General features: G+C 55.2%; 1 protein-coding gene across 1 annotated transcript; it reads left to right on the top strand.

The window, feature by feature from the left end:
* Window positions 1-2406: 2406 nt before the first annotated feature.
* On the top strand, window positions 2407-12265 carry LOC147097635 (regulator of G protein signaling 4-like). Its single transcript, XM_085971621.1, has 5 exons — window positions 2407-2644; window positions 4443-4538; window positions 5959-6020; window positions 10071-10237; window positions 10766-12265. Exons 1-5 carry the CDS (start codon window positions 2601-2603, stop codon window positions 10931-10933), a joined length of 537 nt encoding a protein of 178 aa, XP_085827747.1. The 5' UTR covers window positions 2407-2600; the 3' UTR covers window positions 10934-12265.
* Window positions 12266-12684: the final 419 nt, after the last annotated feature.

Raw genomic sequence — 12684 nt, 5'->3', positions numbered from 1 at the left:
CACTATCGGAGGAGCAGTACTGAGGGAAGCACTGCACTGTCAGAGGGGCAGTACTGAGGGAAGCGCTGCACTGTCAGAGGGCCAGTACTGAGGGAGTGCTGCACTGTCAGAGGGGCAGTACTGAGGGAGCGCCGCACTGTTGGAGGGGCAGTACTGAGGGAGCGCTGCACTGTCGGAGGGCCAATGCTGAGGGAGCGCTGCACTGTCGGAGGGGCAGTACTGAGGGAGCGCTGCACTGCCGGATGGGGCAGTACTGAGGGAGCGCTGCACTGTCGGAGGGGCACCACTGAGGGAGCGCTGCACTGTCGGCGGGGCAGTACTGAGGGAGCACCCCACTGTCGGAAGGGCAGTACTGAGGGAGTGCTGCACTATCGGAGGAGCAGTACTGAGGGAAGCGCTGCACTGTCAGAGGGGCAGTACTGAGGGAAGCGCTGCACTGTCGGAGGGCCAGTACTGAGGGAGTGCTGCACTGTCAGAGGGGCAGTACTGAGGGAGTGCCGCACTGTCGGAAGGGGCAGTACTGAGGGAAGCACTGCACTGTCAGAGGGGCAGTACTGAGGGAGTGCTGCACTGTCAGAGGGGCAGTACTGAGGGAGTGCTGCACTGTCAGAGGGGCAGTACTGAGGGAGCGCTGCACTGTCAGAGGGGCAGTACTGAGGGAGTGCTGCGCTGTCGGGGGGGCCAGTACTGTGGAAGCGCTGCACTGTCAGAGGGGCAGTACTGAGGGCGTGCTGCACTGTCAGAGGTGCCGTCATTGGCTGAGAGATTAAACTGAGCCCCGATCTGCTTGTTCGGAGGATCCAGTGGATATTAAAGATCCTGTCGCACACTTTGGGAACAAACAGGCTCCGGGAATTAGCTGTCGGCCTCTCCCGCTCCGATGCCTTAACTTTGCAGAAGTTGGGCGCAATCCTTGTTGACACAGAAACGGGTTTCCCTCAGACCTTTACCGAAGTTGCGGCGACGGAGCGAGAGAGGCCGCGAGGAGATTCCCAGCGAGGGAGGTCACCCGGTGCCCCGGCCAATGTCCTCCCCCTCCACCCCACCTCCATTGAATCCACCAGAACACTGTAACTGGGCTTTGATCTCACTGCTGTGTGTGGGGCTGGTCGGGGGCAGGATGGCCCGCCCTGTCTCCGACATAACAACACTCAATGCCCTTCAAAAATAATTCACCGTCGGAAGCAGTGGGACGGGCACAATCTCCACACAAGCCTTACTTATTATTGATAAATTGCTTCCCAGTGTTTCTAGTCAGTCAGCTCTATGGACTCTATTAGGACTGGTGCGGACTCCTCTGGAGGTGATGACTCCCCTGGAGTTGATGACATCCTTGTGTTTAAATCTCTTTAAGGCCTCACCCCTTCCTCTTCCTGTAGCCTCCTCCAGCTCTACAACCCTCCCGGAAATCTCAGTTACTCCGATTCTGGCCTCTTGCGCATTACCCCCCTCCCTTCGCCCCACCATTGGCGGCCGTGCCTTCAGCCGCCTGGGCCCTAAGGGCCAGAATTCCCTCCCTAAACCTCTCCGCCTCACCACCTCTCTCTCCTAATGTAAGACGCCCCTTAAAACCTACCTCTCCGAGCAAGATTTTGGTCGCCTGTCCTAACATCTGCTGTGAAGTGCCCCGGGATGTTTTCTACGTTAAAGGCGATGTACAAGGGGAGTTCTCCCGGTGTCCTGCTCTATATTTTTCCCTCACTCAACATCACTAAAGCAACTCATTGCTGTGCGCAAACGGGCTGCCGCGTTTCCTACAGTACAACCGCGACTACACTTCAAAAAGACTTCATTGGCTGTGAAGCGCTTTGGGTCGTCCTGAGGTGGTGATAGGCGCTATAGAAATGCAGTGGAGTGGTTGAGGCGACAAGTATAGATGCATTTAAGGGGAAGCTGGATAAACACATGAGGGAGAAAGGAATAGAAGGACATACTGATGGGGTGGGATGAATTAAATCCAGTGGGAGGAGGCTGGTGTGGAGCTTAAACACCGACATGGACCATCTGGGCCGAACGGCCTCTCTCTCTGATGTACATTCGATGTAATTCGCTGTAATAAATCCAAGTTCTCGCTGTTTTAACTGTGATTTCTCAGTGTTCCCGTGGCTGAAATGTTGCAGGACGGGCTGGAGTCGATCGTGGGCCTGAGTTCCTGCTCCCATTACCGCTCCGTGCTGATGGCTGCATTCGGCAGCTTTGGGTTTGGCTGAAACAGTTAAATGTGCTTCAGGCACTAATACCATTCGTAGCTGTAAACAATTAGTAACATCCAGGCAAAAAAAAACAGGTCTTGGAGTGACGGCACATACGCACATGGGATTGGCCTTGACTGAAAACAAATGCGTTTCCCGACTGACGGCCTGAGAATGACATCAGTCCCGAAGCTGCGTTCATTATCTGGGGCCCAGCGATTGGGCAGTGCGCTAGCTCAGCTCTCTCACGAGTGAAGGACATTTGTTTAAATGGGCTTCTGCGCAGGAAGTAGCTGAGAGGAGAATCACAGGGGCCCAGCTCGGTACAGAGGGAGCGAGCGGGAGCGGCAGCAACAGGAACAGGAACCCGACGAAGGCTTTGGGATTTGATCGAGCAACAGATCGGAGATGTGCAAAGGGCTTGCTGCACTGCCGGCCACATGTCTGGGCAGGTAGGGAGCACCTCGCTAGTGCGGAGAGGACTGACTGAGCGGCAGGGGGCCCTTTATTCAGTCCAGATTTCCTCTCCTGCAGGCACGTGTTCCCGCTGGAGTCACTCTCTCCAGTAACGCAAGCGGGCGGCCATTCTTCATTCATATCAGGCTGGACAGTGTTAGCATGGCATTCAACCATGGGGGGCAGCACAGCTGAGCTTGATCCTGTTCACACAGACAAATGCACACACTCGCGCGTACACACTCACATATAATGTGCACACCCACACCCAAGCACTCACGCACCATACACACGCACACTCGCACACACGCACACACACACACACACCATACACACACACATGCACACACACACACACGTACACACACACGCACACACACACACGCACACACACACACACCATACACACGCACACACACACACACACCATACACACACACCATACACACGCACACACACACACACACACCATACACACACACATGCACACACACACACACGTACACACACACGCACACACACACACTCACACACACACGAACACACACACGCACACACACACACCATACATATGCACACACACACACCATACACACACACATGCACACACACACACACACACACACGTACACACACACGCATGCACACGCGCGCACGCGCACACATACACACACACACGCACGCGCGCACACACGCACACACACAGATGCACACACACGCACACACACGCTCACACACACGCTCACACACACACATGCACATGCACAGGACCACACTCACACACGCACAACAACAACTTGCACGTATAGCGGAACGTCCTGAGGAGATTTGCAAAGGGCGAGAGGGAGGGAACTGACCCTGAGCAGGATGAGGAGAGTTGGCCAAAGCTGAGGTCAAACTGGTTGGTTCGGTGCACATTTCTGAAGGTGGGGAGGGAGGCAGCAAGAGGAATGGGTTTAGGGAAAGAGTTCCCGAGTGAAAGATCGTAATGACTGAAGGCGGAACGGGCGAGTGAGTGAAAGACACAGTAAAGGGTGCAAGTTCGGGCAGATAACTGGAGGGGCTTCCAGAACAATGGTGGAGCAGGACAGTGAGCGAGAGCGGGAACTCTCACTGAATTAACCCCTTCTTAGCCCAGTGGAAAGAAAGAAAAAAGACTGGCATTTCTATAGCGCCTTTCATGACCTCAGGACATCACAAATTGCTTTACAGCCAATGAAGTACTTTTGAAGTGTAGTCACTATTGTAATGTAGAAAACGTGGCAGCCAATTTGCGCACAGCAAGCTCCCACAAACAGCAATGTGATGATGACCAGATCATCTGTTTTTGTTATGTTAATTGAGGGATAAATATTGGCCGGGATGCCGGGGATAACTCCCCTGCTCTTCTTCGAAATAGTGCCGTGGGATCTTTTACGTCCCCCTGAGAGAGCAGACGGGGCCTCGGTTTAACGTCTCATCCGAAAGACGGTACCTCCGACAGTGCGGCACTCCCTCAGCACTGCACTGGGAGTGTCGGCCTAGATTATGGGCTCAAGTCTCTGGAGTGGGGACCTGAACCCACAACCTTCTGGCTCAGAGACACTGAGGCCAATGGAGTGCCCTGCTGCTGCCTTGGCCTAGCCGACAGTTAATGTCCAATGTACAAAACTGAGAAGAATCGATCTGTACTTTCCCTCTGGATCATGATGTAAACTCAGATAACTGTCGGAGTCCTCCGTTATGTGTAGACGGGACAGAGGGAGCTGATCTTCTCCCTGGCTCAGACCAACATTCTTTCTCTTAATCTTCCAGAGCTAAAGAGGTCGGCACTCGACTGGGGTCCCTGCTGCTGAAATCAGAGTCCACGTTATCCACAAACAGGATCGTGAGGAGATCCAGGAGCCGGGGGTGAGTGTAGTAACTGTAGAGTGTCAACGACTGGAATACAGCGGAGAATAATGAGTGGACTATAGAGGGCGCAAAATTCGGTTATGCCCCGATTGGGGGCGGTAACCGAGTTAAGGCCGGACATTTAGCGCCCGGTGTGGAAGTACCGCCACCGGCCGCTAAATTCGGCTTACCGCCCCACACAGGAAGTGGAGCACAATCTCGGGCGGTAACCGAGACAATGTCAGATCCCCTCAGTTAAAGGGGAGGGCCACTGCCCACTCCGCAGGGCCTCCGGTGGCCCCAACTCGGCCACCAGGGCGGTGGGTGCCAGGGTCGCAGCACGGAGGCACTAACAGCAGCCGCAAAGCAGCCGAATTTCTAGCCCACCATGTCTGCCGGCATCATGTCGTACAGTCGGTTCAGTATGTCTCCTGTTAGACCGGCCGGCCACGATTCACCAGGGACCCTAATTCTACCAATACCCAACCGACTGTAGCCACGCCCCCAACCAACTGTAGCCACGCCCCAACCGGCTGTAGCCACGCCCCCAACCGACTGTAGCCACGCCCCCAACCGACTGTAGCCACGCCCCAACTGACTGCAGCCACGCCCCCAACCGACTGTAGCCACGCCCCCAACCGACTGTAGCCACACCACCAACTGACTGTAGCCACGCCCCCAACCGACTGTAGCCACGCCCCAACTGACTGTAGCCACGCCCCCAACCGACTGTAGCCACGCCCCCAACCGACTGTAGCCACACCACCAACTGACTGTAGCCACGCCCCCAACCGACTGTAGCCACGCCCCAACTGACTGTAGCCACGCCCCCAACCGACTGTAGCCACACCACCAACCGACTGTAGCCACGCCCCAACTGACTGTAGCCACACCCACAACCGACTGTAGCTACACCCACAACCGACTGTAGCTACACCCACAACCGACTGCAGCTACACCCACAACCGACTGTAGCTACACCCACAACCGACTGTAGCTACACCCACAACCGACTGTAGCCACGCCCACAACCGACTGTAGCCACGCCCACAACCGACTGTAGCCACACCCACAACCAACTGTAGCCACGCCCCAACCAACTGTAGCCACGCCCCCAACTGACTGTAGCCGCGCCCCCAACCAATTGTAGCCACGCCCCCACCGGCTGTAGCCACGCCCCCAACCAATTGTAGCCACGCCCCCAACCAATTGTAGCCACGCCCCCACCGGCTGTAGCCATGCCCCCACCGACTGCCGCACCGACAAGTTGTTGGTCATCTGTCCGAATGTCTCCTCCTTTGGCTCGGTGTCAATTGTTGTCTGTTTACGTTCCTGTGAAACGCCGCGGGAAGTTTTACTATTTTAAAGTCGCAATATTAAAGCGAGTCGAGGTTGTTGGTATTTTAGATAAACTAATCTGGGCTCATTTCTGCTCTAGAACCCAGTCAGACAAAGCTGTTAAATGGGGAGAATCGCTGGACAAACTGCTGCAGCACAAACGTAAGTGTGAGAGGACGACAGGCTGGCTGTCATATAGCGCCTGATAGCGCCTCCCAGAAACATCCTCCCACGCGGTGAAGTACACTGCAGCGCGCTGACTGTTGCTCTGGAGGCCAGGCGCCAGCAGCCATTTCACGCACAGCAAGATCCAAAACAGCAATGAGATAAATGGCCAGTCAGTCTGCTTTTTGGTGGCGTTGGTCGCGGGATCCTTAACATCCGCCTGACCACCTGAAGGACCCCCGACTCCAGCAAGGTGGCGCTGGAATCTCGGCCTAGTTTATGTGCTCAAGCCTTGGATTGGGCTTCAAACCCACAGCCTCTGACTCAGAGACGAGAGGGCGAGAGGACCAACTGAGCCAAGCCACTTTCAATATACAAACCGCAAAGACCCTTCACAGGGTGACCGAGATTGTGTGTGTGAGAATTCTCCTCAAGGAAAGTTTTCCTTCGCTTGCTAATAAGCCCGAGAAGCACCGCAGCCAAGCTGAGCTGTAGCAGACCCAAACTGTTCCTGGTTTACCCTCCTCAACACCCGATGTGGTGCTGAGCCATTCGGAGCAGTAGGCCCCAGGCCTCACCTCGGGTCTGTGCTGTTAGCTGGGCCTGGTGCAGTTAGCCTCAGCCCCAATGGCAGAGAGGGGAAAACATGTGTGCGTGTGTGACGATTTGTGTCTATTTATGTCGATTTGTGCCAGTGTGACTGTGGATATCAGTGAGGACGGGGCTGCACTCGGCTCTGATGCCCCCACAGTTGAATAGCTTGCTGACGTATGCACAAAGGAAGGCTGCTTTAGTGAGGTGGCAGTGCCCAATGGGCCGTACCCCAGTAATAGGGAGAACCTTCAGGAGCGGAGGATGGGGTGGGAGTTTATTACAAATAATAATTTGCCCCTCCCCCTGCTGTGATTGGTGGAACGACAGGGCTGCCATTGGCCTGTAGACAGAATCGCGTGATGCGGCAGCGAGCGACGCAGTGATGTCATCACCTCGACTGCTCCAGCCCTCAAAAAAAGTGATTATGGTCAGAAATACTGACAGACAGACACGGGGGAGGGGAGCTATAGTCCCAGACTGGGCACAGACAGACACGGGGGAGGGGAGCTATAGTCCCAGACTGGGCACAGACAGACACGGGGGGGAGGGGAGCTATAGTCCCAGACTGGGCACAGACAGACACGGGGGGGAGGGGAGCTATAGTCCCAGACTGGGCGCAGACAGACACGGGGGAGGGGAGCTATAGTCCCAGACTGGGCACAGACAGACATGGGGGGGAGGGGAGCTATAGTCCCAGACTGGGCACAGACAGACACGGGGGGGAGGGGAGCTATAGTCGCAGACTGGGCACAGACAGACACGGGGGAGGGGAGCTATAGTCGCAGACTGGGCGCAGACAGACACGGGGGAGGGGAGCTATAGTCCCAGACTGGGCACAGACAGACACGGGGGAGGGGAGCTATAGTCCCAGACTGGGCGCAGACAGACACGGGGGGGAGGGGAGCTATAGTCGCAGACTGGGCACAGACAGACATGGGGGGGAGGGGAGCTATAGTCCCAGACTGGGTGCAGACAGACACGGGGGAGTGGAGCTATAGTCCCAGACTGGGTGCAGACAGACACGGGGGAGGGGAGCTATTGTCCCAAACTGGGTGCAGACAGACACGGGGGAGGGGAGCTATAGTCCCAGACTGGGTGCAGACAGACACGGGGGAGGGGAGCTATAGTCCCAGACTGGGCACAGACAGACACGGGGGAGGGGAGCTATAGTCCCAGACTGGGTGCAGACAGACACGGGGGAGGGGAGCTATAGTCCCAGACTGGGTGCAGACAGACATGGGGGAGGGGAGCTATAGTCCCAGACTGGGCGCAGACAGACACGGGGGAGGGGAGCTATAGTCCCAGACTGGGTGCAGACAGACACGGGGGAGGGGAGCTATAGTCCCAGACTGGGTGCAGACAGCGTGCTCCTAAGGGTTAACAGGCAGGAGGCAAGGCTCACAGCTGTAGATGGTGGTGTTCCAAGGGTGGGCTCGGATCCCCCCTCTCTCCAGTCCGTGCCTCCAAACACGTCTCTGCTTCAGTTTGTTTACAGAACTCCACACCTCCCCCCCCCCGACCTTGAGACTGTGCAGAAAGTCTGCATGTGGCACTCATTACCAGCATGTCCCCAGATCATAAACCTCACCGCAAGTCCTTCTACTCGTTTACTTTCCAAGAATCGCTGGGCTATTAAACTTTCACCCCCCTTCCCTCTCCCAAAACTATCATTTCTGGCCGGAGCAATTTACAACGGTGCCTTCTGAGCTGTCGGCCATGGCTCAGTGGGCAGCACCCTCGCCTCTGAGGCAGAAGGTTGTGAGTTCAAGTCTCGCTCCAGGGACTTCAGCACACAATCCAGGCTGATACTCCCAGTGCAGTGCTGAGGGAGTGCCGCACTGTCGGAGGTGCCGTCTTTCAGATGAGACATTAAACCGAGGCCCTGTCTGCTCTCTCAAGTGGACGTAAAAGATCCCACAGCCTCTATTTCGAAGAAGAGCAGGGGGAGTTATCCCCGGTGTCCTGGCCAATATTTATCACACAATCAACGTCACTAAAAACGGATGTTCTGATCATTATCCAATCGCTGTTTGTGGGAGCTTGCTGTGCGCAAATTGGCTGCTGCGTTTCCTACATTACAACAGTGACTACACTTCATTGTCTTGCGTACTTCATTGGCCGTAAAGCGCTTTGAGACGTTCTGAGATTGTCCAAGGGGCTATATAAAGACAGGTCTTACTTGTCTCCTCCTCATCCCATACTGTGGGACGACCTTTGTCACAGAGGCTCCTGGTCTGTATTGAGTTGGCTGATCTCAGGGCTCAGAGGGGGAAAGGGGTTTCCAATCACTGACCAGTAGTCAGGGACTATTGTGAGTCGACGTCAAACAGCAACAGGACTAGACTCAGCTGTGAAAGTTCCTGCAGTGGAATAGCCCACCAGCACGCTGGGTCTAGTAATGGAGACTGAGAACGTGGGTGAGACACGGGAGAGCTGGCAGCGTCGGTGGGACCGTGCACCAGTCACATTCCGCCATCTCACCTCCCCCCACCCACCCCGAGACCCGTACCAAGGCTCCTGTTACCGCCAGTTACAGCCTCTCCTCACCAGCCCCCCTGAACCCCACCCTCGGTACACTGGAAACCATCCCATCCCCTCCCCCTGCTCACCAACCAACACTTGCTTCCAGCTGCCCAGCACCTTGAATTCAAAATCCGGGTACAAACCCTGTCATAAATCTCATCATCGAGAAACTACCTATGAAATAACACTGGACGGCCAGCTGGTGGCGCCGTCCAAGGAGTATAAATACTCGGGTGTTGGCCCCAGCTGTCCAGGGACATTTTGTAAAGACAAGGAACTAGTGAAGTACAACTAGACCTCCATGTTCTGAAACAAGTTGATTAAAGCCTTGCTTTATACTCAAACCAAGTGAGTAGTGAGTTTTATTATGGGATGCCCTTCGATCGCTTGGTGCCACCATTCCCTGCTCCAGCCCGACATCACGGCCAGTGTCCATCCTCGGGGCTCCTGTGAACCTCTCCCTTTGCCTTCGGCTGCTGCTGCTGGAGAGTCTTCAGCCACCTTGGGCCTACTTTCCCAGAGGCCCTTCCCCTCGCTGTAGGGTTACCAGGGTCTCCAGGGTCTGCTCGTGGCCGTGTACTGGAGAATAGTCGTCAATTCCTGGAGGCTCCAGGGCAGTCCTGGAGGGCTGGTGACCCTAGCGCTGTGTAGATGTGAGATGTGGTTGAATTAGAGGAGATGATGGGAGGAGATTGAAGGGACCCAAAATCAAAAGTACACACAACACAAGGGAGTGTGTGCAGTGCCTGGACGGTGGGGATGTAGATTGTAACGAGGGACTGTACTGGGACCGTAGGGGTGTGTACTGCGGTAACACTGCAATGAGGGCGCGTGCACCATGGGTGCGTAGCAAGCCTGTGGTTCTTGAGGGTCGGAATGGACGAACCCTTCATGTAGAAGCAATGACCGATCGCCTTTGTGCGCTTTCAGGCGGTGTGGCTGCGTTCCGCGCGTTCCTGCGCTCCGAGTTCAGCGAGGAGAACATCGACTTCTGGCTCGCCTGCGAGGAGTACAAGAACACGAAGACCGGCCCCAAGCTCACGCTCAAGGCCCAGAAGATCTACGATGAATTCGTCAAGGCCCAGGCCCCGAAGGAGGCAGGTTTTCCTTTCCCGCTTCCGACTGTTGTCGAGGCTTTCTTTTCTCGCTCCGCGGAGAGTCGAGGAACTGGGTGGTCGGAGGGGGTCTGGGGCGGACGGTTGGAGGGGGAGGGGGCGCCGGAGGGGCCTGTGGGGGTTGGAAGGGGCTGGGGAGGATCAGAGGGGGCTGAAGGAGTCGGATGGGGTGAGGGGTCGGAGGGTGAGTGGGAGGGTCGGAGGGGGTTGAAGGGATCGGATGGGGTGAGGGGTCGGAGGGTGAGGGGGAGGGTCGGAGGGGGCTGAAGGGGTCGGATGGGGTGAGGGGTCGGAGGGTGAGGGGGAGGGTCGCTCGGAGGAGATGGGGGTGGGGGGCAGGGAAGGGGTGCACGGGGAGACCTGTACCTCAGCTAAAGAAATCAACATCTTCTCTAGACAGGGGCTGGAGACATTGTACCTCAACAAGGAGCCAACAGCTTCGATGGGAGGGTGGCGCGGGGGAAAGAACTGGTGAGCGAAACACTGATTGTTTCCTTTCATTTTTTTCAGGTGAATCTCGACTCCCACAGCAGAGTGAGCGTCCACAAGAACATGACCAACCCGAGCCACTCCTGCTTCGACCCGGCCCTAAAAAGGGTCCATGGCCTAATGGAGAAAGACTCCTTCCCTCGCTTCCTGAAGTCCCAGTTCTACCTTGGCTTGTTCAAGCAGAGTTAGAGGGAGGAAGATACAGGAGCGAGATAAGAAGAGGAATCACAGAGCGTTCTGGAGACCGTCGCACAGAGTATCACCGGCCCAGCTTCTGGTTACCTGGGGATTGGAGCTTTGATTCCTCAGGCTCGGGCCCTCAGCTGGTCAACTGACTGAGAAGAGCCAATGGGCCGACGAGTGACTTTGTGTGAACTCATTTTTATCTGATATTAGTGAGCAGTGAAGATTACAGCTGCGACAATGGGACAATGTCTTGGAGATATAGCCCAGCGACAGTTACAGTTTTCAGGGCATGTGGGGAGATAATCTGGGGGGGGGGGGAAGAGATATTAAAGACTCGTGGTCCTTGGGTGAGGAACAATGTTCCCTTTAAGCTGCACAGTCTCTAAAGGTCCTGCTTTTAAATAGAAAAACCACAGATGCGCGGTACATTGACTGGGTCCGCCTGGCTCCAAAATTAATTACAGGGAACATTGGTGCAGAGCCTCTTGTAATTGCTGCCATCCATCCCATTCCTTATTCTGGGGACAGTTGCGTTTCTCTAACCACAACTTAAAGGCCAGACCTGGGGGTGACAGGGGAATACTTTCAGTGTCAGGTCTCATAGGAAGAGGAGTAGGCCGTTCAGCCCCTCAAGGTTGTCTCATGGTCAATATCAACGGCCGAGACCTCTGAGTGGAGTCCAGACATCCCTCCATTGAACCGCCGGGGCAGCCGGTTTAAATACAGCCCTTCCGCTTGCCCGGTGAATAGCCCCGCCTGCTAACAGCGGCCGTGAGTGAGTCGCAACGCTTCAAACTAATTCATCGCGTGAACTGCTTTCTGAAATTTTTGAGGGGGTTGAGGTGCTGAATCGACGCGGGTATTATTACCGTGAATGGGCCGTGATTAGATGTGGGCTGAAGCTCCCTGTTCACCAGCAGGCGACTGGATCTATCTGAGCCTGTCTTCAATGTGAGGCAGCCTCCATTACTTGAGGTGCCGTAACCTACAGGGCTACGGGCCAAGAGCTGGAAAGTGGGATTAGGCGGGATCGCTCTTTGTCGGCCGGCACAGACATGATGGGCCGAGTGGCCTCCTTCTGTGCCATAAGTTTCTATGATCAGGGATTGCTGCCCTTTGATAGAGGGAGTCCTCCCACACTGTGGACCTGTCCAGTCCCCATTAACCAGACCCCGTGTCAGCTCCTTAAACCACGTATCACTTCCCTCTTGTATTAGAAATTGTACATTACATTAACATGCTAAAAATATTAATATGTATTTGTCTGTGTTGCCGATGTTTTCTGTGCCGTTCGGAGAGGTGTTTAGCAATGATTAAAGATACACTTTTAATGTTTTTAAGTTTGCCTTGTCCTGATCTGATACCCAACTGACAGCCAGGCACAAGTTCTTTGCCCCTGCCCTCACTGGATGGGGACCTGGGGATCTCTCTGACTGCATTTCCTCTCTCTCTCCCTCAGGGGAGTGAGGGGGCCAATACACTTAACAAAGGAGCTAATGGGGAGCCTTGGGTTGACCATTTTAACCTTGGGGACAGTGCCCTAAAAGTGCCCAGTTACCGTGAACCAGCTTCCATAGGGTTAAGGTGATGCAAGGGGTGGTAGGAAGGAGATCGGTTGATCGTAACAGAAGAATCGCTAGCCGTCAAAAGACCAAGGCCCGAATAGCTCACCTTCTACCATCCTGATAGTCGCAGGGTACAACAATAATGGAATTATTGACCAATCACGGCAATCGGTCTCTATCAATGAGTCT

Source organism: Somniosus microcephalus, chromosome 31, assembly GCF_052327205.1.
Source record: "Somniosus microcephalus isolate GS21.2 chromosome 31, FLI_Smic_1.0, whole genome shotgun sequence".
In the NCBI taxonomy this organism is placed as follows: domain Eukaryota; kingdom Metazoa; phylum Chordata; class Chondrichthyes; order Squaliformes; family Somniosidae; genus Somniosus; species Somniosus microcephalus.
This window is presented reverse-complemented; position numbering and strand designations above follow the sequence as displayed.

Excerpts from the sequence above, each read along its gene's own strand:
- LOC147097635 (XM_085971621.1), top strand. The coding sequence starts at position 2,601 with ATGTGCAAAGGGCTTGCTGCACTGCCGGCCACATGTCTGGGCAG. Across the intron at positions 2,645-4,442 it reads CCGGCCACATGTCTGGGCAG|AGCTAAAGAGGTCGGCACTC; the intron begins GTAGGGAGCACC and ends TTAATCTTCCAG. Across the intron at positions 6,021-10,070 it reads CAAACTGCTGCAGCACAAAC|GCGGTGTGGCTGCGTTCCGC; the intron begins GTAAGTGTGAGA and ends GTGCGCTTTCAG.